The sequence below is a fragment of the Sinohyriopsis cumingii genome, chromosome 7 (genome assembly GCF_028554795.1).
Source record: "Sinohyriopsis cumingii isolate HCF-2022 chromosome 7, ASM2855479v2, whole genome shotgun sequence".
Classification (NCBI taxonomy): Eukaryota; Metazoa; Mollusca; class Bivalvia; order Unionida; family Unionidae; genus Sinohyriopsis; species Sinohyriopsis cumingii.
The window spans coordinates 138,582,210-138,609,697 of NC_142967.1; the positions used below are offsets into that span (position 1 = coordinate 138,582,210).

Genomic DNA, 27,488 nt, shown 5'->3' on the forward strand with positions numbered 1-27,488 from the left:
GACACGCTCTTATTATGCATAATGTCGTCGCGTTATTATTCAGCTAAAAATGATTTTATGTATATGGCTTCAGGTATCTACGTTTTTGTCATGTACAATTTGTGTATGCATAGAACGTTTCTGACAGAAAGGAGAGTTTTAATTTTTTCTTAAAACATATTTAGTTTATCATAATTAAATCCCGTTTATAAAGCTTGTCAAGACTGAATTTGCTTTTACGACACAAGCAGAGGATATAACAAAATCTAGAAAGAGAATGTGCGACAAAAGGAAAAAATAATTGATATTTCCACAACTGTTTTAAACTTCTTTGTAAACGCATTGTTCGAAACAATGTCTTGTATATGTGGTACACTTGTGTGGCAACGACAAGTGCAATTTCATTCATTCTCATTTAAATTATCAAATTCTATATCCAGTTTTGCAATTCTGGCTAGTTCTCGAATATTCCAAATTAGTGTTTAACACTTTCGGCCTATTTTATACAAAAATATGCATGGTTGTTGTGTATTAGAATCAATACTGACATCAGACGTACGTATGCTGACTTTATGGTATTGAATTAGTCCTGAAATTATAAGCAATATACGCAGAAACCTAATTTATTTTGAAATGATAGTACATTACGCTAGACTTAACAATACTAATCATGGAATACTTTCTTATTTGTGTTTTATTGAATTAATTCTTCTTTGTAAACTTACTATGCTTATTTACACTTGCAGAAAAGACATCTATCCGAAAACGTATTCAGAGACACTGTTTTACTAAAATATATTCCAGGTAGAAATAAAAACCAAATGTATAAATTAAAGTATAATTCCGACGCGTTTTCAGTGACGGTAAATTCAGTTCCTGGTTATTCTGTTTGTGGGTGAATTTGTCAATGCCTGTAAAATATACATATTTGTATAACAATATAATCTGATCTGCCTGCATTGGACGTGTTCTTTGGTTGTGCAGTTATTAGTGTATATTCTGTTTCCTGATTTACAGATGCTCTGGATTCCCAGGGTGAAATTTATTGTTTTTATTCTAACATCGGAAAAGGTCGTTTGACCACACAAAATGAGATGAGTAAGGAGCACAAACATGACAAGAAAATAGTTGATAGTACATATGTTTCTCTAGAATATTTTATCATAAGCAACAATGTAATTTTTCTCTACATATAATAGCAGAACATATCTTTGGAATACATTTTAAAATTGAATCTTGTGGATGTCCTGAGCTTTTCTTGCAATTCCTATGAGAAATCAAATTGTTATGAAAGCTAATGATGAGATTTTATTGCAATGTCTCATGGTGAAATTAATTCATTTAGAAAATACTGTCTTTGCACATGAATTTACCAAAGCCTTCCTCAGAGTATATCGTTATGCTTGAGGAGCAGGAAAGAAGGATGTACGAACCAGATTCCAGCAATCAACACCACCCCATCTCGCTATCGCTTCGTTAATTTACATTCGGTAATTTGACAACAAATGACCTTCGAAAACTACACGATGCAGAAACATACGAGAAAGCACCGAAAGTAGCAATCTACTTGATACCGAATGTGGAAAGCAAAATGGTCATTCGTTCGCCATGGAATGCATTCAGGGAACCATTTAAAATAAGTTAGTTTATGTACTTACGCGACGTAATCCTCGCCATCCATTGTTTTACCAGTATTAGAAGAATTCCCAATTGGCCATAGCGAAATCCTAGATTACTCGAGACTAGTTTTGCCCAACTGGTTTTTCGTTGACCGTGTATTTTGATGTATTTTATGTAGTATCCGTGAATGTTTCGCATCAAACTGTCCAATATATTTTGGAGGATATTTTTAAGCTATATTGGAAGTATTACAGAAATGTCCTAATAACCTAATAACGATTTATCTCCGAATAGTAATCCAAATGTACGTGGTGAAGCGAAAATAACGGTGAAATTCAATGTTCATATATACTTGGTCTTCTATATTGCTTTGAGGCATTCTCTTCTTATAAAAGTAGATTCTGCTAATAGAAAAGTCATGAAAAAGTATGAAAAAGGACGAAAGGTTGTTGCAATGTGAGCTGGACGATTCAGTTGAGGAATGTGTTACCACTTAGCAAAGTAAAAAAAAAATAATATCGTGACAACGTATAGTTAGGAATGAATTCAAACAGCCACCACATGTACAAAGTTTTATTATTTTTCTTTACCACCGTTTAGTTGAAAAATAAAACAAATGACAAAGTTCAGTCTGAAATTCTTTCACAGATCAATTATCGTTCCGCTACCGGTAGTAAAAGTTTTCTCCACTTTCATAGTAGGATTGTTTTGCCAGTGTCTCCGGGTAGATGGTGCCGCCTGCATCAATCTTCACATCATTTGTTTCCCTCTGCCTGAAGGGAAATGAACTGTCCGATCTCTTCTTACCACTGGAAGTAGATCAAGATTATTAGTAACTGATGGAAATTTTATTCTTGACTGTTTCTAAGATAACTTTTTAAAATTGTAGTAAAATACCTCCATAACACTTTACTCTTGAACGTATCAAAGATAACTTTTTTAATGTAATAAAGTTCCTCTAAGATAAACCAGTGTAGTTTCTTAAGATTATGCGATATGATAGCATGGCCAATGGCCCGCATAGAAATATATGATTGTAAAAAAAAGTGATATACATATTCCTTTTATGTTATTCTCAGAAAATCAATATATAGGCTGCTCATTAGTTTGCAGATTTAAATTCAAACAAACAAAAATTAAACACCATATCCCAATAGTCCCAAAAGAAGCCGTATCTTAATTTTTGTCATAAATGATATGGTGATTACGAAAGTCAGTTCTCATTAACACTAGGACCCATCCCAATATAAAACCCTATGTTAACATGCAATAATACAAGAAATAACCAAACAATCTTTGGATAAGTTATATATGGTACTAAATCTGAAATTCAAACTTGACATAAATTATTAGTTTTATTTTACCCTTATAAGACCTCTTTTGGAATACGGGGACATCATAACCCAGGACGAAACAGACACATACAAGCTGTAGCAGGTAGCATACATTGTGGTGCAAAAGAATCTGCGTCGTATGCTAGAATGTTGGCAGAGACAAAATGGGGTGGACTCTCTCTAAGACACAGTAACACAGAATGATACACATTTTGTACAACGCACCATGACATGGCTCCAAAATACTTGTTGACCTTGGTTTACAAAATTGTCCATGATGTGCATTAATGATAACTTTGGGATAGAGCTAATTACCCAATCATTTTAACCAGGACAAATGTGTATGAGCATTAATGCCAAATTAAGGCCAAGCTGAATATTCTATAACTCAAACTACACTCATCAATCAATTTTTTAAATTAACGACTGGTCCACCATTCTCACATATTACATATAACTACTTACCTGAATTAGGAATTTCAAATTAGTTTCCGTGGACTATACTTGTCGTACATCAATTGTAGTTTATTATTATACTTTTCGTGTATACATTGTCTTTTATTATTTTCTCGACTTACAAACTTATACGCTTTGGGAACTAGCAAAATTGCCTGTATAACTGGTTTATGGTTTAGAATCAAAATAAGTTCTTTTAAACAACTTTGTATCGGGTTTTCTGCCATGTTTTATTCATTAGCTATCCTGGTTTTTTAAAACAGACCTTGTGTATGTTAGGTATTGTTAAAAAAGACTTTAAATTCCTTTCATTTTGGTGTATGATTGATGAGTGTAGTTTGAGTTATAGAATATTCAGCTTGGCCTTAATTTACATGTACACCTCGGAAAAGACTGCTAGCACCACTTGTTCATATTGACTTCCTCTACTTCAAATTTGTTAAACAATAATCCAGAAAAAAATAACTTTTTTGTTACTTTTCATAGCCACTGTACTTTCAGAAGCTGGCATTGTCTATTCTGGCAAAATTATTTTTATCTTACTTTGATAACTGCTATTACGTTTGTGTACTTCAGATACGCCAAGGCTCATTTTCTGAGCACAAGTGATCAGCCATTTTTCAACTGTCTGCTTTGCATATTTTCCATAATTATGTAAAGATATTTCAGTCACAGAACATGAATGTAGCTAACAGGTATTCCATTATTATCTCCACTGTGCATGTTTCAAATGCAAACAACTTCACCTTATAGCGATCCATCTCTTAAATGCAAATACAAAATGTAGAGAGCTACCTTAATTATCGGCCGTTTGTAATCTAATTTTCGGAACCTATTTTTATTCTCCTCTTAAGTCGGTTACAGTTTCGGACTTTTAGTAATTGTTTTAGTCACGTACATGCCAATGTTTCTACAAGTTGGTTTCCTTGATTAAGGCTATTTATAACATCAGTAAAACATCTGCAAATTTACTGACAACCTCCAATATAATCTGAGGAAAAAGTAGTGCATTATCAAAATATCGAACGCATGCCATAAAACTACTAGGCAGTAGGTCGTTGGACTGATGGTACAATGTGGGGTGATGGATAATAGATGACTGGGTGTTGGTCTCTTCACATGACGCTTTGCCTATATGTGTCGTGTACTGATCACTACACACTGCGTGTTGGATAGTATATGTGGGGTACGGATCATAAAAAAACAGACGGCAATTTGATGGTATGTGTCGTATTCCATAGTAGATGATTAGATGTTGGTTGCTACACGGCATGTTGGATAGTAATCATGACATATTGATCACTACACGGGGCGTGTTGATAGCATACTATTTGGTGATCAGTAGGAGACAACTGAACGATGTGCAGATATTGCGGGGTGTTACATGGTATATTTGGGTGTTATATAGTAATCAAAAGTGTGTTGTGGATAGTACTCACAAAGTGGGGTACTGGGTAGTATTCATAATGTAAGTGTTCATTAGTAGCATTAAAATTGTAATTTATACATTTTTCAACACGTAGGTGCCGTATAGCCCTAAAGGATCCCACAATGTAAACATACGCCGTAATGTTAATTCCTACACATTTTCACACAAGGAGACTTCCAGGCCGATGAATCAGTCCCTCACCCGTGACAATATTGATTGGAAGTTATGTGGCTGAAATCACCTATTCATTAAAACATGCAAGAATCTGCAGAAAATTTTGTTTGTACACAACGGTGTACATTTTATAATTCTTGCCGGTATTTCTTGCAGCTCTGGAACTACCGTCGGCTGAAGTGTTATTTTAGTGGCATGTACGTTATTTTTCCAGAACAGATCCTATTTCTGGTTACTTGCAAATCCACGTGGAATAGCGCAACCCTCTGACATGTGACCATTTTCAGTTCGTTCTAGATATGGCTGTTACCAATTACCGGCATGTATCTAAAGTGTACGCAGGTTTGTTCCGGAAAGATTTGCATGCAGCAAAATTGCACATTTTAATGAACATTTGACATAAGATCAACATATCGTCCATTAGTGTCAACACATATTTGGGGTGGGGAGTGTGATGACTTATCGGACTAGGAGACTTCATGTTCACTTCTAGTAGTGCTCCCAAATGGTATCTAGAGTCCTATACAGCAACGAAACGTCATGTTCAATTCTGTTAGAGCCCACACGTGGCACCTGATGCAAACCTACGGCGCACTGTTAATTCCTGTAGAGCCCTTTGAAGCTTTCCATCTTTAGGTCAACCGCTTTGAACAATGTAACCATGTGACACAATTTGAGGCCAACATTTAGCACAAATATCTAGAAATAATCCCTTCTGTATTAAATGTCCGCCCACGTAATAAAGATAAGTAATATACAATACCGACATCAAGTCTTTATTTGCAAACTTTAAATAAAACAAAATGTACGCACCACGTCAAGCCGCTGAGTATATTAATTTTGGAAGGTTTTCCAACCATTTTGATGAAAACGTACCCGAAATTCGTATAAGAAAGAAAACCACAAATAATTAATGGGCACAATGACATGCCAGTCAGAATATCCTCGACTATTTCTGCGAAGCAAAATAATGCATTTAATGTATTTCGTCACCAACATCATACATATTGGTCATCGGAAATGACTTCTCAAAAAAAACTCTAATTTTTTCGGATCACCTCAACTATTTTTGTGATCGTACTGATAGTATGACTCAACCGACAAGTTATGAATAAAAAATATTCGTTCGATACAATAGTAATTTTTCTTAGTAAATCCTTGTCTACTAAATAGTGGAGGTGGTCAGAATGACATGATATGATCCATATGGTTGATCTCTTAATTGCTAATGACTGACATACCCGTGCTGAACTAAATTATTGTTTTGTTTTTTGTTTGATTTTCCTTACATCATGTTATGTTCGATAAGGTGTCAATCACAGACCGGTGCATCATTGTTAAGTATGCATATTTTTAAGAAGGATTGCGAACTGGTATGGAAGTCAAAATGTTTTGTCTAGCTCTTTCATTATAAGCTCACATAATAAACTGATGGCACATGCGGAATGTTGTTATATCTCTTTATAAATTAATTGATAGTACGTGGATTTAAACTACCTTGAATATCAAATATCGTTTTGCTGTCAATATTAAAATATTAAATTAGCATACCAGGTATTATTTTAAGCAATAAAGAAAGAGTAAAATAAAAACATAATTCAAGATAGCCATCGTGTAAAGCCGGCATGAAGCTGGCACGTGGTTCGTCCATGGAAAATCAGAGCAACTGATGGCTTAAAGAGTGCAATCTCCAGTATAGTGAAATAATATACAAAGTGAGTGACTATGTTGTCGCTATGAACAAGAAGAAGAAAGAAGAAAATTAGATATTCGTATTGTGCATGTAACATATCAATGTCAACATGTAAAACAAATTACATACAAAGCTCACTTTATTACTCAAGGAGTCCTTCCGATTCGAGCACTTGCATTTCCAGTTTTAGCTCAAGCATGCAATTGTTGAAAGTATAATTTTGGCGTTTGTCATTAATATCGACACTTCAGAAATGGGAATAATTAATAACGAAGAGATTTATGCGAAATTTATTCTATATGAATATATAAGAACGGTTCTTTATGCAAAACATCTTCTAGATTTCCTAATCCGGAGGGAAATGACTACTTGCTTCAAGCAGACCTGTATCGAGGTCCCTGTAAATTTGAACAAAATCTTACGCATTTATACAGTCTGAAAAGATAGTTTTCTTTACATTTTTTCATGATGTGGTGTCAATAAATCAAACAAGGAAAGAAATGAAGAAGAAATATTCAGAAGAATTTGGTTTTTCATAAGATCTGCAAATCGATGCACATCGCGAATGCTATGCAATCAAGTCGTGCAATGGGACATTTGGTTGTAACGATGATCATTAGCTTCGACGTTCTAACCCTACAACTATTTGGATTCTAGAGCAACGTCCATTTTTAATAAAGTTATGCACAATGAATGAACGGCATGTTTTCATCGCTCGGTTTTCTTAAGATGCAATGTGACTTCTACATAACGATGTAAAATGTTAACATCTGAGTTGAAATGCAGTGAAAAGAATACGTGTATGAATAAATCATATGCAGTAACGTACTAAGGAGGGTGGGAGTGGATGGGGCGGTTGCCCCAGGGGACAGAGGTTTGGGCCTTTATCGTCGCCCCGGGCTCCAATTACCCTTAGTACACCATTGAGTATCTAGTCTGTTTGTGACGGATTGCTTTCAGTATAGTCCGTATTAATGATCAAGAATCTTACCACGGGGAACTGCACTGAAAAACTGGTTACCTGGCGTTACAAAACAGTTTCCAGGTGTTACCATCCTATTCCACCGTTGCAATGCATTCGGGGGTTAATGTGTGCTTAATTTTTGTCCGTTTTTGAGGGTTTTGTAATATTTTTCAAGATATTTATTAATTTAAGTCCGAGGCTCAACTTTTTTTACGAGCTTAGATTGTTCTAGAAAAAAACTTGTTGACAATTGTTTGGAATTTTCCATCTAAAATTTGGGAAATACAGAAATATATGTTGCATCATTGGTCAAGTGGAGTTTCTGTACAAAGCGGTTTGGTAAACGATTATTAATTCCTATTTCATATCAGTTTTTTTGTGTTCGCAGTTGTGTTCAGATTTAATTCTTGAAGAAGTATTTGTTGAAAGTATTCATTGGGATTAAAACGTGGTCATTGTCTTATTTGAATAAAACACTTCTTTGTGATTATTGAGAAGTCATTCAACTACCTTCTGAATTGCATCACTGTGGTACATCAGTACGTTCAACACTACGAATACATCAGCACATTCAAGACAATTGGTATGTCGGTTCATTCAAGACCATTAGAATTCATTCTAAACATTTAATACTTGTGATAAGTTTGTTAAAGGTTATTTGAGAATTAATTCTTTGCACATTTAAATGTCTCTTAAATGTACACTTTGTAACTTAGAGAAATAAATTGATTGCTGAATTTTCATAAATTATGACACAGGTTTTCATTAATGCAAGGTGTTTAAGATGTTTGTTTTGTATGAATTACTGCTTTATTGCTAATCTCGACTCTTTCATCCCTTCCGTCCGCATTTAGTGCTTCGGACTTTGCCCAGGTGAAATTACATTTGCACTAAATAGGGTAAATGGCAAAGGGTGGAACTCTCATGTATTCTCACTTCCAAAACTCGGAAGTTAGAGAATTCTCTGAACGAGATAAACATCCTTTCTAACTATAAAATTACGTCCAGTTTTTCCAATCATTCGTTCCAAAGGTCATTATGTGTTTGTGTGTTTAAGATTGTTAATGTAGCTTTAAAAAAATAAATGTCAGTCATATCGCTACGATGTCTGCAGCGTGGCAGTTTATAGTGATGACTAGCACTGGGGCATCATGCTGCAGGCATGTATCATTATGCCCTACCCAGTTACATTATTAGGCCAACCAGTCCTAACACTAACCTCTTAAGGCTGAGCGCATAGAGCGGCAGCTGTTTAGTGCCGTTTTTTTATAAGTCTTTGATATGACTCGGCCGGGGTTGGAACCCGCGACCTCCCGCATCCGAGGCGGACGCTCTAACCATTAGGCTACCGGAAAGTTGAAATTGTATAGACATAAGCTCTTACTTCTTGGTAACGATGGTGAGAACAATATACTGAAAAAAACTGGTTTCTCATAGTTATCTCAAATTTGTCCAAATCTGATCTCTCCTCAGCACATAGGTTTATATTGTCATGCTACGTCGATGGTTTTACACTGCACGAAGCCTCCCCCCACCCCCCCACCCCCTTTGTTCCATCGCACATACTATCGTATGTCAACAGTAGCACCATCATCGATAGTATAGAATACAACTAGTTGGAACGTGATATAAAATCGGTAAAACAAGATTCAGTTTCGAAAGAATTACCTTTCCATTATGGAATATGAAAATATTTGTTTCACTATTCCATCACACTCACAACATCAATGTCAGTCCTATATATCTAATATAAGTCTATAGCAGCCATTAGCTTTCGCAAAATCGAGTTCAATGTTAATGACCATACCTCGACTGTATGCCAATAGCTGCCATTTGGACCATCTCGGTTATTGACGAAGCAAGGATTAACCGAAAAGTTGAGAATTCATAAACTATTTTTCCATTCCTTTCTTCTCTGTCAATCCTACAGCCATTCCAATCGTAGAAATAGCTGAGGTAGTCCATTAAGGTTATACATACTGACCGGGAAATTATATCTGCATCGAGCTATGTTTTAATTCGTTTCTTCTCTGTCAAGTCCAAATGTAAAACTAGCAGAAGTTGTCATATTTGGGGGTCGTGAGCTTTGCGAAGATATTTCCAGCCAACAAATTATATAGTATTTATGAAAAATAATGATCCGATATTCCGCGGCATATTTTTGTCTCGCAGATTTAGACGAGGTGGGCAGAATGCGTGAATTACTTGTCAATATGACAGAGTTTCTGTGCATGCATTTTGGGTTGTATTCAGACAGTGACGCCTGCTGTTGGACATTTCAGTCAAACGCACCAAAGATAATTTCCGAGTTGATCACATTTGTTAATGCTAGCTGTGATCAGAGACCAAATATTGATGCGTTTAGATTAATAATTTATATGCCTCAGGAAAGCAAGGAAGCCATAGAAGCAGGTGGGAGAAATTGTCTCGTTTGCCTGCAATGAGATTGTCGAGTAATTACTTTGATCTGTCAGTAGTATGGAACAATAAATATGGCGCAAAGTATTAAAGACCCGACAAATATTTCGGGTACAATTAAACTACATGTATAATTACGTGATTGTTGTTTTACTAGATTCTGTCTGTTCATGAAAATCTCAGTTCTAATAAGATTGATTATTTTATATCTACATTCAGCGTCCGGCAAATAACATGTTCTGTTCAAGCTTATTGCATTGACTCCGTTTTGTAAATAACTGCATAAACTTTTTCTTTGGTACTGAGTCAACCGTGTAAATAAAATTACCACACAAATCTATTGCACTGATTCAGTCTTGGACTCGGCATAACTACATAACCGTACTGCATCCTCCCATCTTACTAACATACTTACTTTGGCTACATAATAAAAGTAAATGTCCATATGTGGTGAAAAATGTTATAGACCTTTATAAATCGTAAGTTTGTGGGATATGAAAATATTCAGAAGAAAATGTACTTATTTGGATGCGTATACATTGGGACATATTTAGCTGCTGATTTGTTACAAAGACATAATTCCAACACTAACAGAAAACGTTCTTAATTTAACTACCTTATGGATTGTCGAAATATAAAAAGGTATATCATTCACCATTTGCTGCAGTTGCGGCCACGGCTGCTGATACATTTGAAACGATATATAAGTAAATAGATAGACATACAGACGGGTATAGAGACATACCGACAGAAAGATAGATAGATAGATAGATGGATAGATGGATGGATGGATAGACAGACAGACAGACAGACAGACAGATAGATAGATAGATAGATAGATAGATAGATAGATAGATAGATAGATAGATAGATAGCAACATACGCCCTTATATAATCTACAAGCCCACAAGCAACTTTTCCATGACATGGAGTGGATCCACCGCGTGCTAAACCATATCTGGCCAAATAATCCGACATAATGAGGTCCGCAGATTGACGTTTTGACCTATTGGAAGAAACACTGGGATTAATTTTATGCTCTAAGTACTAAATGAAACCGTTAATAAATGAATCTGACTGGAAAAGTACTCCAGGCAGGTGCTCTTGAATATTTGAATAAAAATCGAACCTTCTAAATCTAAACTATTTAGAACTACATTAATTAGAAACACTTGAAGATATGTTTCCCAACTTTATCAATACAATTTATCCTGAAGAAAGAAAAATCTTGTATAAGTCCAATGTTCAGACTTTTAAAGCACCACCTGGTTGAATATGCATTGCCAAAGATAAAGGGACAATATGTATGAGAAAGGTCGAAGTTCGCGTGTTTTGTGTTGTATCGTAGCATTAATAGTTCTTACCATCTCTCTACCAAACATATTACAAGTGTGTTTCATTAAAAACGGTGCTATTTTCTGCATCGTTTTGCCCTTAGTGCCAAGCCAAATACCTGATGGTATGACTATCTGTTTCTTAGCGGCATGACACAGCTGGCATATAGAACATAAATTGCAATTGCTAAATCTTTCAATAAAATCAAGATATTATTGTGCAAAAGATGTTGCATGCAAAATTATTTCTAGTTGATGAACTCGCCTGTGCGATGTCTGTAGGAGTGCAGAGCATGCGCTGTGGACAACCAACAGGAAAACGAAGTAGCAGAAGACTGCTTTCGTCACTTCTGCAAAATGAAATAGTTATATCGATAATAGCATACGTCCATAAAAAATCTGACTTGTGTAGAAAAAAAACGTACTTCTTCTATGGTAATTTAGGGTGGAATAAACCTATTTCTATTTACGCGTATTTGAAGTCTTCATAAATCGGTCACATGCAGTAATGTAAGAGAATGCTTGGTCTTTTAATTAGTTGACGAAATTCATGGAAAATGATAAGAAGATGGCAAAATGTTAAGCTTTACTACCGATCGAAAATTTCGAAGACTTCTATCATTAGATCCATTAACAGATTAAATTATATCTCATCGAATTCACACATTTTACTCTGAAAACAGCTGGATGTCATAACGTGCAATGTTTGCTTCATATTTTCTTTATCGTAATGTATATTTGGCATGAATGCATCTTCTGTACTTTGTTCAGAGCAAATGTCACGGATTCGGAAATTAGCATTAACCATAGCAGAATATGTTTACCACACTGGCGATGGGTGGGTTGCTATCACCCAAGTATATTAGGTTCCGCTAAGAATCCATACCATATAAGTCATTTGTATCATGGCCCTGCCCTACCTACTACAGTCACTTAGGCTTAGAGCTTTGTAACCCTTTATCGGAGTGTCAAAACACAAACCGGGTTTTTTATGAGCTCGATCCAGAGTTGGAGTTGTATGTTCGTTGTAACTGGTGAATAATGTGTGCCACGTTATTTCCCTACTTCAAGAGCGCCGACATACTTTCATAGAAAGCTGGCGGTTGTCGAGTGAAGCCAAGCTGCATGCAATGGCGGAAATTGACTTTGTATCAAACATAGACTAGCGATCGAGTCCATATAAAGTCCAGGAAATATATATAAAAAAATTTACTTTAAATGAGTCTCGACAATTAACAATCGTCTTTACTAAGGGAGATAACTCTCAAGTGAATAAATTTAAGTGGAAGCTGCCGACATCATTATAGGTCAACCCATTTATTGCTTTATCGTCTACGTAATTCCCCAAGCATCACACCAATCTCTACCAGATTTCATATTGTCAGACGCTCTTTATCCCATTTTAAATTGTTTTTTGGGATTCTTTCCCGGAAGATATCCGAAAATCGTCCAATCGTTCTATCTTTAAAGAAACAATTTCAGCTAACGGTCCACCACCATATCATGCTAATGGCCAACGTCACCTCAATATAATATATACTAAACTGGTAGATGCATGTAGTCCTCTCAAATTCGAATTTCACTGAGTGAATTAGGTAGCTCTCCCATGTGTTAATGTTCTTATTATAACGAAAATTTTGAGCACTATTTTTTATGACCTCATACTTAATATCCCAAGATCCCAGCTATTTTAGCTTTCATCATACCCATCGCGTAACTCTACCTTTATTACTGAAACACAATCTGTCATACTCATAAATGTTCAAAACTCTTTCCACGAAACTAGATATTTTAAATACTTACAATTATACACTTCTCCACTATTAGAGATTCGTTTTAACTCACTAACATTATGCTTTTAACAGTTTTTCAATTTTGATGTGACCGGATTGTACTGCTCTGTGAGACGAAGCTTCGTGATGGACATGGATACGATAGTATTCGAATGGAAATGCAGAAAGTTAGTTTAAAACGTAAGAATATTTAAAGAATTTGATTAATTTTATGCATATTTTAGAAATATTTAGCCAGATGTAGATAGGGATACAAGCCACATAGGGCCCCACAGATGACAATAAAACCATTTTCTTCTACACTGATGGTCGTGTCAGTCTATTTTCTATCAATCTCCTGTTCCAATTCTAAATATCACGTGCTATTCTACACTTTTTAATCAGGTTAACACTACGTTCGAGATGGACGACAAGAAAATAGCTGCAGATTAAAATTTGATGCAAAATCTATTTCCTTCCATTGGTACCAATAATAATTGCGTAAAGATCTGGTGGATTTAGGGACGAGATAATATGGAGTCGATCGATACGTTATCTTTGAATGAGTGATATAAAACTGATAATAGCCCACCACGTATTAGACAATTCAATTGCGATCGACATGATTAATTGAGTCGGAGAGTGTTTCCATCTAATTTAACCAAAGAGACAATTTAAGGGCAGCTAGTCTTGTGACCCCACCATCTGCCAAGAATGGTGTCAAGAGTCATGGGATATCTACAACACATTTATCAGACAGAAACACGAGTATTCTTTATAAAACAGTTGATGAAACAGCTGCAGAAAGTTGTTTGTTTTGTACTCTTGATACGATAAGAAAATTACACATCTTTGCAGATCCCCCAGTCAGTGCTGTAACGTTGTCTCCCCTTGCTAGATCACCAGGTGGCGCTTTCATGATGTAGCCCAAGCAGTTTCACTGTATACTTAAATGGTATGATACAGTTGTTGATTATGATTCTTCTGTGTGAAATATCTATACAAACTAGGGAGAAATATTTGTGAATGAAATGTGGAACCTTAAGTTAGAAAAATAATTCAGTATGATCGGTAATCATTATCGATTAAGATAACGAGCTTACAAAATATATTTTCCTAAATACATGTAATTTTGTTAGTTACCATAAACATATTATATTCAGAAAAGACAGATCTCTACAAATATAGGATCCACTTTAGTCAAACGGTTGAAAACTCTCATTTTTATTACACATCAATGTTTAACCGTTGGCATCATCATACCAAGCCGGTCATTCAGCTGGATCCAGCCGGAACAGCATCAAAACTTATTTCCGATGGTTATGTTGGTTTATTTGTAATCACTACCCAAAATACATTAAACCGTAACACTCTTGATGTATTGTTACTAAAATTTAATTTATCACGTTTATCGAAGTGATTCAATTTTTTGAAGACTCAATGGTTGTCGGTAGCCTATGAAGGGGTTTTAAAGCCTTGAAGCGAGCGCGCTACTTGAAAAACTAAAATGTAGGCTCTTTGGAAAGATCTCAAGAACAAATTGCAACAAGCAAATGGAACAATATTTATGGAGCAAAATCTTCTTAACGTTTCAATATAGTACAAACAATGATATCGGAATATGTCTGCTCTTCATATTCTGCTATCTTAGTGTACCTTCAATGGATCGACAAAACAGTTCTCGAAAACAGTAATGTACTTTTCCATGGGATAATGGGGTTGATACAACATGTAATAGGACCTGAATCTGTTCCAGGTGACACCCGAGGCCAATGGTACTTGTTTCCGTGTTAGCATAAGTTAAACTAACCCCATCTGGCCTTAATATTTGTATCAATTTCCATCTTAAACACATGTCGTACTGCTATGATACCAATCATGTAATGTCGTTCTAGACTGGAAAACTAACTACCATTTAATGTTTGACTCAAGGACAGGAAATAGTGTCAATCTGCGACCCGTTTTAGCGACATTGACCTTGTCTCGTGTCACGAAACGGTTTTAATTCAAATTGAGATAGCCCTAACAATAAAAAATAAGGGTTTCGAGTCTCGCTTGCGTTTTTATACTACGAGAGTTCCGTGGCTATGACCACGTTTCCTCTTTGGTAATTATTTCGACCCTTTGGTGACCTTGGCAATAACATCATGGCATCATTGTTCCCTTCAAAGAAAAACGTAATGATTATTCAGGTTTGACGACAGCAAGACCACTGGTGCAAGCACGAGTGTGATAGGGCACAGGGGCTCATTATAAAGAAAATTTTGGAGTATCCGTACTTGAATCAAGGGATGGGGGTTCTAACCTGTAACAATATAACACAAGGGAAGACACCGGTCCACACCCCTCGGTAGTTTCAACACTGCTAATTTATCCTAATTGCGTCTGCTAATTTCCAATGTATGCCAGTCGTAATCAAGAATAGTTCAATTTTCAAAACAGCTCGACACACTTCGTTCAGTTTGTGACATAATAGAGAAAATGCAATAATTATTCGCCGATTTGGACGTTGGGACAACAGCCGTCTAGTAGTGCCGTTTTGCATTCGGACAGTCTTGGATTTCACCATTGACCGAAAGGTAAGATCCGAACAAACTCTGACTAACTATATTTATGATGTAGCTCAAGCAGTTTCACTGTATACTTAAATGCAATGATACAATTGTTGATTAGGATTCTTCTGTGTGAAATATCCATACAAACTTGGGATACATATTTGTGAATGGAATGTGGAACCTTAAGTTAGAAAAATAAGTAGAAAAGTATGTATCTGACTAACTATATTTATGCTGGATAATCCGTTGATGCTTAGTTTAAAATACTTTGATGGAGAAAAATTAAATATAGGTCCTTAGCTTCCTGCGTTGTTGCTACTTATTGCTTATGGAAAAGACAGAAAAATGACATAGACTAGTCATTTATGCAGACGTCATCCATGTTTAAAGTGTAAAATGATTTTTAAGTATTACAGTTAAAAAGTATATATAAAAAACGGAAATAATGCCTTGTTCATGGTATAAATAGCTTTGCTAGACCGTTATCACAGATGATTAAAAAACCGAATTAATCAAACTTAAATGGTTAAAGTGACAAGATTTATATATTTACTACTTACCCGTTCGTACTCTCATTTCAAAACTTCACTAGCAAGATCCCCTTGAAATAAATAATATGCTCCTGGAGATCGAGTGCCTCCACCTCCTCCTGTCTCTTAGAAATATACTAAACAACAGCGAGTTTGTTTTTCTTGACGATACATAAATATATATCCCTGACACCGAACTGATACAACTTCTAGATTCCTATTGGTCAAAATTTATCTTCATTATCAATCGATTTGCACATCCAAGTTTATCAGATGATTATTCCTCTTGTTGATTTCCAACAAGCTGCTAATTGATCAATTGACACGATTAGTCTCATATACCGTCGCCTGGAGTGCTGACAAGGAATCGCCAAGTGGGAACGATTTCTAGAAAGGACATTCTAACTGAACACGCCTTGAATTTAGATTAGTATCTGAGCATGTCCAAAACAGATCATTTTAAATTACTTCCATAAGGAAGACACATTAATCTTATATTATTGCGTAGAAGGTGCATTTCTGTATTAATTCGTTGGAAATTCGTCGCTTAATGAATATTGATTAGGGAAGGAAAATATTCAAAATGACAACATTATTTTCAAATTGATACACGTAAAGCGCTTAATTTTCCATTCGCCACATTATTTTGATTCATCCGCTATAAAATGATTTAATTTCTTATATATCATTCAGAATTTCTGTTTCCTTTTTTAAAATGGGCAATTAGGCTTGACTTGAGTCACATATTGATTTATTCACGTACTTTACATATCTTTTCAATTTGAAAGAATATTATTTAAAAACCTCGACCCTCTCGCAAGCCGCCCACCCCAACAACAACTCCTAACACTCGGGACTATGATCCTTTGTTCGTTACCCCAGTTTTGCCACATATATTATGCGTCATCTTGCCATACCTTCAAAGGTATAGATTTTATCCCAAAATATTAAAAAAATAACTCCGCAGTATATCTTTTCGTGCATTTAATATCGCATCTTTCCCAGCGATCCAGAGAGAGGTAACAAATGATCATGACAACAATCAAGACGACAAACCACAGCCATTACCATCATTACCACCACCACTACAATAGTAATAATAATAATAATAATAATAATAATAATAATAATAATAATGATAAGAAGAAGAAGAAGAAGAAAACAAATAATAATAATAATAATAATAACAATAATAATAATAATAATGATAAGAAGAAGAAGAAGAAAACAAATAATAATAATAATATAAATAATAATAATAATAATGATAAGAAGAAGAAGAAGAAAACAAATAATAATAATAATAATAATAATAATAATAATAATAATAATAATGATAAGAAGAAGAAGAAGAAGAAAACAAATAATAATAATAATAATGATAAGAAGAAGAAGAAGAAGAAAACAAATAATAATAATAATAATAATAATAATAATAATAATAATAATAATAATAATGATAAGAAGAAGAAGAAGAAGAAAACAAATAATAATAATAATAATAATAATAATAATAATAATAATAATAATAATAATAATAATAAACCATGATCACAGGACAAATTTGAGTTCCATTTTTTTATAATTTCGACTTGGAATGTTACAATAAAATGGGATAACAGACATGTGAATGGATCGACAGATGTTGATTTCACACTGACGCTTTTAAAGAAAATATGAGAATATAATTTTAGTTCATGCACTAATTTAAACAATGTTAGTTTGCTTAATTATTGATTATCAACATAAATTTCAGATCCATTAGCTATTCCGCAGACAGCGTTTAAAACTTTCGATGTGGAACTTTCCCCAATGAATGTGACTAAAGTATTCTTCTTTTTATTTATTGGAGTGGTTTTGCGGTTTATATTTGATTATCCTTTTTTTTCAAAAGAAATTAATGCACACTTTTTTTGCTCCTTACCGTAACCACGCATGAAATCGTGCGAGACTCTAACTTGTGGTCGAAATTCATTGTATAAACATTTCAGGTTGGAAGAAAGCACTTTAAAGACATGAGAAAGACGAAATAAACGAATACTAAACAAAAACTCGAGCATATATCTATGGCATATTTCGCACTTAATTTTATTTTTATTTTTCCGTTATCTTCATTGTGCATGTTAGTCAACAAATTTTATTTCAGTCCACAAGAAAAAGCTATGAACATTTTAGACATGTTTATTTATTCTAGAAAAAAAGAATAAGTGGACATTTTGGAATCTTTAATAATGTAGCAATACCTACATACCAAATTTAGGATGGATTAACGCTAGTTCAAAGGGAAACTTGCGTTCAAAATTTTTAGTCTCCCGTTATCATTATTTTTCTTCATACAATAAAGACCTAATGGATGATAAGATTATTTGGGAAAGATAAGATAAACCAGCCAAGCAACCACACTTATCCATTTTTGTTAAAAAAAATTTTTTAAGAAATAAGAATATTTTTGGATAGGTGGTTCGTGAGGGAATGCATAAAAGACGTTGCCGAATGTAAAGAGAAAAATGGATCACAGACCTCTAACCAGCAAGTGTATTTGGCTGTCCAATATCCTGGGCTGCAGTGTTTTCATGCAATCAGGCCCTCCCCACCCATCCATTAACTTCAAATCTTGCTCGAAACTATTCTGACCAATCAAAACACTAGAGCCAGATCTGCCGTCGCAAAATGCGCTGGAAGATCATGACCAATGCAGTTTATACGAGTTATTAGTAGAACAAACAAGAAAGATCCTGAGTTGCGGGCTCATTATGAAACAGCAGATCAGGGTATATGTTGTCTGCACTTAGATTCGACTTATAAGCTAGTATATTACGGTAACATTCCCCAGTTTGTTGCACGGTGAAACTAGGTTCGATTACAATCAATATCCACTGTCGAGATGTCCTTTTAATCAGATTGGGTGAAACTTTATGACGAAGTAGCCTTGAACTTCGTCTTTACATCTTAAAGTCTCATGGTCGAATGGGGGTGGGTAGCCTGTGTTTTCGCCCCCCCCCCCCCCATCGCGTAAAAGAACCTCTGAACAAAACAAACTTGCACACACACACACACACACACACAAACGCAAGGTCACTTATCAAATGAAATTTGACCATCGTTTTCTTCTTGCTCACGTTTATTGGGTATTATGCAAACTTTGAGTAAATAGACAATAAGACTTTTACTTTGGTGCCCTAACGCGGAAAGTCAGGGCTCGTTTGAACTTTTGGAAACCCCTCCCCTCAAAAAACCACAAAAGATAAAAACCTCCAAAACACACACAAGAAAACAAAACAACAACACTTGACCTGATCTCTCCCTTAGTCCCATTGTTTACTTTGAAACGTATATACTGCTTACCAGGTAGTTCCTGCAAGAAATGTCTACGCTAAAATAAAACCCTAGGAGAAATAATTATATTTGTGTTTGTCTTGCGAAAGAAGTTTGGCAAAAGTGACCGACAAGTATCGAAATTTCACCGATTAACACAGCAGGTCTAGCAGTCATTGTCGACATTGACAAGTCATAAACAGTCTGTGCAATAATTGGATCTGTTTAAAAAAGCCTCTCGGGAATAGTTTGATGCACACACTCAAGTCATACGGAAACACTTCACGCTACAGCGTCAGTGCGGAAAACCACGGGGTGTCCCGTGTGGTACTAAAACACGCAACCACGCATACATCCTTGGATAATTAAAATTTCCGCTTTTTCAGAATAGCAGACAGACAATTAGGCTATTTTACACTGGTCAACGACACTTGATTTTACTTGCATCATGCGCTCCCCAGATTAAACAGCTAGTTTACCTGTGAAAAGGATAAGTATCTCCTACTAAATATCAAATTTATAAAATCTAATAATGTACCTGGCCGCACATCCTTCACAAAAATGCATAAATTGCAGCCCAATTTCTAGAAAAAAACCTTTAATTTCCTTTATTTTGTGTATGATTGAAGGGATAATTTGGGGTATAGAGTACACAGTTTAGCCTTATTTCGTATTTGCACCTATACAAAAACTGCTAACTCCGCTTGTTCATTCTCACTTCCTGGACTTGAAATGCAAATTCTGAAAAATGAGCTGATATTCTTGTTTACATTTTATATGTTGTTATTAATTTATTTAACTAAACTGGACTATATCATTCTGATCTTTCAGTCACAAGTACAATTTTTAAGAAATTTCAACCACATTACATGAAAGTAGCACGGCGATATGAGATTTTCTTGATTGAATGTACCATTTTGCAATGAACTTTACCGTACAAATGTCATTCTGTCAGAATTACGTAACATCTGTGGAGCGTCACCTATATAAGTTTCACATTTATATGACCAACTTGATTGTACAGTCAATTACAATAGCGTGACGTTTCTGAAGACGATTGGATGTAACCTTCGTCTTGGTGACAACGTCGAGAGTCTCGAAGCGATGTAAGAAACACATATCGCAAAATCTTTTTTTTCCTTCTCTTGGTGTTCACCTTACTTGATGGCAACAAGAATGCAGATTTCAAAGGCCGTTCAAACAAAAAGCGTGAACACGCCGATGCTCGCCAACTATGTCAGCACGATAATTATGAGAGGTAAAGAGCTAAATCTTCAGTGGCAGGTCGCTCTACAGAGTTTGCAACAGAGTCGGAGTCAGCTTAACCAGGTTAATGACAATACGGAGGGTCTGAATAATGCCATTTCCGATTTCAGCGACACAATTGACAAGCTGAACGTCCAAACTCTGCAGCAAAATGTCGCCTTGGCGGAGAAATCTTTGACCAATCAAAAACTTCGCCGTGAAATAGGTAAGCCCAGCAGACTCACTTTGGTGGTGGTGGTGGTGGTGGGCTCTGTCTTTATGGCTACAGCAATTCTTCGTGCTCCAAGAATATTTGCTGTTCGCAATAGGGTGCGCTATTTACATTTTCAGGGAAAATATTTGCAAGAAAACGTTAAGCTTCAGAATAGATGTGAGGACTGGATTAGAGTCGTTTAAAGGTCTACTAGAATCAAAAACACATTATATATCATAATGTTCCCTTTTCTCTAAATAACTCAGAAATGTGCATTTTAGATATAGGTTTTCACTCACAAAGGAGAAAATGAAGATTATTGTCGACTGCATCATCAGATGCTACTGGTGGCGGGAGTAAGTGTCTTTACAGATGTAATGATTCGGAAACAGCATTTGCAATGCCATACATACTAATATGATACGTATCTTGCATTATGGTAGCATTACAAAATCCCTACCAGCATGCCACTAATCTTTATCATTGCGTTGGTTTGATTTAGGATGTAGGAGTCCCTATTATAAGTTTGGCTTGACAATAACGTTGTAGGTGTGGTATTTAACATAATTGAATTGTAGGCTGCATTGACGTTGTTGATATGTCTATTCCATTTGTGGTTAGACAAAATTGTAATGCCAAATTATTTGTAGATTCAATCGTTTGAACAGACTGACTATAACTTGTTCGTGGAAGAAATAGATTTTGGTGGAAGAGGGTTGGGGAGTCTATGGAGTTATTATCTTTGCAAAGAGTTAATTCGTTTAGCTTAAATCGGACATCTATTTCCTGTATTTAGATGAATTATATTATATTATATTATATTATATTATATTATATTATATTATATTATTGTAGTAAATTTAGAGTATGTGCAAATGGTTGTAGTGCCCCGTTTTAAGCGGTTCTTAGATTTGTGTGATTACTTGTTTGATTATTGGAATTCGGCGCCATGGAAATATTCCTGGCCCGAACTAATGAGTTAATGAATAGGAGCAAACGTCACGGAATGGAGTGTTAGTGTGTTTCCATGATGTCCTGGTTCACTAGTAGTGAATTCCGACCAAAACCGAATGAATGTCCCTGTCGTAAAATAGTACATATTAAAATCTAGTGGTATACATTGGTAGCGTGACTGCAAGGACAATACTTACGGTACTAAACCGGTAAATTACACAAGGGAATAAATAAAAAGGGACTTGACAGACACCGTTTATGTCGCCATGTGGGCGAATATGGTGCAGTTATATCGGCGAAATCTGCCTGGAAATCATACATGCCTAAGGTGGCGGAGTTAAAATAGTTCCCATTGTTAGGGAGTACTCATATATGTTCTAAGGCGTGAACGGTTGGTGGAACGGAAACATAATGAAGCCAAAACACGCAGATGTACGGTTGATAGATAGTTGGCAGTTTGGTTTATCTGTGGTCTTGCATTAATTAGAGGAAAATTTAGGTATAGAATGGACACGTCGGGCTTTCTGATTTACAACTGAGGTTGTATGGAAGTCTTTGGAAAGTCGGGGAAACTTATGACTTCTAGCGAGAATCGCGCCAGGGTTTGACAACCGCTCGGTCAAGTAAATACCCGTGTGCGTGTAACATTATATTATACTGTATTATATTATAGTTTCATCTAATCATACAATATTATTACTGTTATTATTATTATTATTATCGTTACTATTATTATTATTATTATTATTAGTGTGATTTGTGAGGTGATTTGGATTTTTAACGTAGCTTTAACAATGTTTCAGTCATATTACTACGATGTCTGCAATGTGGCAGTTTATAGTGATGTCTAGCACTGCATCATGCCGCAGACATGTAGCATGATGTCCCACCCAGTCACATTATCCTGACACCAGGCCGACCAGTCCTAACACTAACCTCTTAATGCTGAGCGCCAAGCGAGGCAGCTGTTAGTACCATTGTTGTAAGTCTTTGGTATGACTCAGCCAGGGATCCAACCCACGACCTCCCGTATCCGAGGCGGACGCTCTAACCACTAGGCTACCGGACCGGTTATTATTTGTGTGTGTGTGTGTGTGTGTGTGTGTGTGTGTGTGTTTTAAAGGGATGTCGACTGACACCGCCCTCATTCATAAAAACCAATAAACCTAACTGTAGCATTAGCCTAGTAATAAGTAAATAATTCCAATGCGGATATTGTTGGTGGTTATATAATCAAATATCGATTTTCTTTGCAATAATTATGCATTTGGAGTCTTTTGAGTCATAAACATTATCTACCTGAATAATAATAAGTTATATAATCTATTTGCAAGAAAAGAAATTGGAAGTGCTAGGGGTTTGTTGAAGTACACTTCGTTTTATAGTTCACGAGAAAATAACGATAATGAATCGTATAGTTATTGTACTGCAAGAGGTATTCCGGATGCACTGAAGCGCGTTCAAAGTTGGCAGCTATATTTGTACCGGAATCCATAGACGACGTTCTGTTCGGTATTCTCTAATAATTTTGCGCAATGGATTTATGTAAATTATGGATACGATCTCTAGTAGCAGTCATTATGTTGGAAAATACAATAGCCGAAGTTCTGTGCAATTTGTTTCCGAACTGGAATTATGATTTTTGTATGAATTCACAATCTTGCACTCGGATAAACCTCTTCAGAGTATAAAACAAAAATATGAATCATACACATGCAATGTATGAAAGCACTGAAATCAACACTGTATATACAGAGTATTAGAATTAGTATTCATTGTTTCCTATTTGATGAATTACGTCAGTACACAACACAGTATCATATACTTAAGACTAGATTTCGTTCTCCATCTGACAATAAAAAAATCCCCGAGTGCAATAGTTATCGAAGAAGTACTCATTAAAATGGAAGGGACTGTATTGCAGTGTTATTGCAAAGACATGTAGAAAATATTGTTTGGTTTTTTTTTTTAATGGGAAAGCAGAATTGTAGGACATATTTGGTCTTACCAACAAAGAACCCAGCACAGCAATAATCTAACTATATAATAATTTGCCTGTGACGATTTAAAGGAACTAAGTGATGTCTAGGCAAATTGCATGACTGCTTCTAACTACGGCTAAATCGTAAATCAGCAGTTCGAACCTCATTGGAGGCGTAATGTTTTCGTCGTCGATATAAATATATACCTACAATGATTTAAGGTTATTCCTCTTGCATTATTTCTTTCTTTCTGACCTTCTTTCTCGTGTCAGTTACCCAAAAAAGGAATTGGCTTAAAATGAGAGAGAGAGAGAGAGAGAGAGAGAGAGAGAATAAGAATGTCCATATATGAAAAACGAAACTTGAGGGGGACGGAACCAAATGGTGTCTATCCTTCGCATCTTTCCTAGTGTTCAGTTGCCGGACTTTGAATATTATATACATGCCTTCGTTTATCTTATAACTTAAAATGTATGTATGTGTGCAGTATGTGTTAAGGGATCGACAAGATCGGACGAGACGGTCAACAATGTCTGCTTCATTTTTATCAAATTCAAATTGTACACGAACACTTTGATTGCGTGACTCACCACTAGTAGATAATTCTCCTTATTCTTGAGAAAACGACCTCTTTTAAAAGTATCGATGTCCCTGGAAGATTTGTGTGTGTGCACGTGTGTGTATGTACATTTTAGAATTACGAGAGGGCACTTGAATTTCCCGACACCGCCAAATTAGTTTACTGGGCGCGCACTCACTTGGATTGTTGACACTACAGTTGTTGGTGGTGATACTTGTATTCTGTGCGATTCTTAGCTTATTTTACTTGCATTTAACCCTAGCTATGGCTTCTATGAAAGATGTCATTGTCAGTGGTGGTATCAAGCGTAAACACCAGTCAATATCGATACAAGATAAAGTAGAACTGTTGAAACAAACTAGATTGTGGTGTTTCCGTGCGTAAACTGTGTGACGCATATGGTATTGCTTCATCAACTGTTTACGATATAAAGAAGCAGAAATACAAAACATTGAAATTCTATTCAGACACTGATTACAAGAAGCGAATGAACATTAGAAAAACTATGAAAGATGGCAAGAGTACTTATCATGACCCAGTGATGATGGAATGGTTTCGACAACGGAGTGGACTGGTAGGGCAGGATGGTAATGGACCAGGCTCTGTTGTTTCATAAAGAATTTAAATTAGAACATGAGCGTGACTATAGTGAAGGATGGCTTCAAAGTTTCAAGAAGCGTCATAGAATTTCCATGCATAAAGTGTGTGGAGAAAAACGGTCTACGAAGGAGCTGCCGAGTATGTGGACAAATTTCAGAAGCTTGTAGTTGATGATCACCTCAGTCCTGAGCAGGTGCATAATGCAGATGAAACTACATTATATTGGCGATGCGCGACTTCGGTTGGTAAAGCAAAACTGTTAATCCGGCAATGCTTTGGAACCAAGGATGCCGGAAAATTGGTGGTTTACCTGTAAATAATAACCAAGGATGCCGGAAAATTGGTGGTTTACCTGTAAATAATAATAATAATAATAATAATAATAATAATAACAATAATAATGAGGACTTTGTATAGCGCCTAATCTTTAGAAGCTCTAAGCGCTTTACAACATTAGACAACACCTATAAGATAAAAAACATATAATGATATGATTACAAAAACAAACACCATGAAATTAGAAAACAAAAAAACATGCTGAGAATATTTATGGTAGGTAACATTATTAGATCTTTAAGTTTGTTCTTGCAGTCGAAATAAGTTAGTTTTGAGAGCACTCTTGAATGTGATCACTGTGTCTTTGTGTCTAAGTTCAGTGGGCAATTCATTCCACGTTGCTGGGCCCTGGTATGCAAAAGAACGCTGTCCATATGACTTTGTTTTCATAGTAGGAATAATGAGCATGCGATTGTCAAAGAGGAGCGTAAGTATCTTGCTGGTGTGTACACATGGGTGAGGTCGGATAGATATGTTGGACTAGAGTCCGACAGTGAAACGTAGCACAGAGAACAAATTTTGTGTTTGATTCTGGATCGTACTCTAAGTATGATCCGAGCAGCTGTGTTTTGAACTATTTGAAGTTTCTGGAGTAGATATTGAGATGAACCAGACAGAACTGAGTTACAATAGTCCAGTCTTGAAAGTACTAATGAACACACAAGTGTTTTAGTGGCATCAACTGAAAGATATTTGAGAATGGAGCTAATGCGTCTCAGCTCAAAATATGCAGCCTTACATACGTTCATGACATGTTGGTGCAATGTGAGAGTACTGTCCAGAGTAACACCTAGGTTTCGTACTGATTGTGTGAATTTAATGTTGGTGTTGCTGATATTTATTGTTTGAGGTAAAGGATGTGAATGAGAAAGTCTTTGTGTTGTGATCAGAATGGCCTCAGTTTTATCATCATTCATCTGTAGCTTGTTACAAGTCATCCAAGATTTCACATCAGAAATGCACATCTCTACACCTTGGATGGTATCATCAACTTCAGTTGGGTGGCTAGGTTTGTATATTTGGGTGTCATCAGCGTACAATTGGTGAGACACTGAATGATGATCTATGACACTTGAGAGCGACTGAGTGTATAGAATGAAGAGAACAGGTCCAATAACAGATAGATGCGTGATAGGATATAGGTCACCGGTCAATGTTTAAAATATTCCCATACCATCTTGGGAGTTCTATCTTCAAGATATAGGTCACCGGCCAATATTTAAAATATTCCCATACCATCTTGGGAGTTCTATCTTCAAGATATAGGTCACCGGCCAGTATTTCAAATATTCCCATACCATCTTGGGAGTTCTGTCTTCAAGATATAGGTCACCGGTCAATATTTTAAATATTCCCATACCATCTCGGTGGTTCTTTCTTCAAGATATAGGTCACCGGTCAATATTTCAAATATTCACTCATACTATATTATGTACCAGTCAATATTTAAAATATTCCCATACCATCTTGGGAGTTCTGTCTTCAACATATATGTCACCGGTCAATATTTCAAATATTCCCATACCATCTTGGGAGTTCTATCTTCAAGATATAGCTCACCAGTCAATATTTAAAATATTCCCATACCATCTTGGGAGTTCTGTCTTCAACATATATGTCACCAGTCAATATTTCAAAATTTCCCATACTATCTTGGGCGTTCTTTCTTCAAGATATAGGTCACCGGTCAATATTTTAAATATTCCCATACCATCTCGGTGGTTCTTTCTTCAAGATATAGGTCACCGGTCAATATTTCAAATATTCACTCATACTATATTATGTACTATGACATAGAAATCCCTCGCAAGATTTGAGATTCTCTGCCACAAGGACAAGGGGCAAGGATTTCTCACAATGCACACTAATATCAGATTCCTTTTATACCACAAGATGCATGCATGTATGTATGTATGTATGTATGTATGTATGTTGTGTGTGTGTGTGTGCTTAAACGTCCATTTTCTTTCATATGAAATATGCCTAAATATGTATGAATACTGT

The 27,488-nt window shown here is 35.7% G+C and overlaps 2 protein-coding genes across 4 annotated transcripts in view; one reads left to right on the forward strand and one right to left on the reverse strand.

Moving 5' to 3' along the window:
- Nucleotides 1–2,157: 2,157 nt before the first annotated feature.
- Nucleotides 2,158–16,399, reverse strand: LOC149796230 (uncharacterized). The gene is made up of 4 exons (XM_089964208.1): nucleotides 16,289–16,399; nucleotides 11,667–11,751; nucleotides 10,951–11,073; nucleotides 2,158–2,408 (listed from the first exon to the last, which is right to left on the reverse strand). The coding sequence occupies exons 1-4, from the start codon at nucleotides 16,302–16,304 to the stop codon at nucleotides 2,264–2,266; spliced, it is 369 nt and encodes a 122-aa protein (XP_089820334.1). The 5' UTR covers nucleotides 16,305–16,399; the 3' UTR covers nucleotides 2,158–2,263.
- Nucleotides 16,400–20,635: 4,236 nt separating this feature from the next.
- Nucleotides 20,636–27,488, forward strand: part of LOC149796231 (uncharacterized) — a 39,016-nt gene continuing 32,163 nt past the window's right edge. For 2 of the 3 annotated variants that reach the window (XM_089964209.1, XM_089964210.1), the window contains exon 1: nucleotides 20,637–21,044. In XM_089964209.1, coding sequence (XP_089820335.1) covers nucleotides 20,738–21,044 — 307 coding nt within the window. In that variant the 5' untranslated portion in view covers nucleotides 20,637–20,737. Of the gene's footprint in view, nucleotides 21,045–27,488 lie in introns of all 3 variants that reach the window. The other variant, XM_089964211.1, reaches the window with a different exon arrangement.

What these genes read in the sequence shown, in the direction of transcription:
- LOC149796230 (XM_089964208.1), bottom strand. An exon ending in CTCCTACAGACATCGCACAG is followed by an intron (nt 11,074 to 11,666) that starts GCGAGTTCATCA and finishes TTCTTCCAATAG; the next exon opens with GTCAAAACGTCAATCTGCGG. An exon ending in CTTGTAGATTATATAAGGGC is followed by an intron (nt 2,409 to 10,950) that starts GTATGTTGCTAT and finishes ATCTACTTCCAG; the next exon opens with TGGTAAGAAGAGATCGGACA.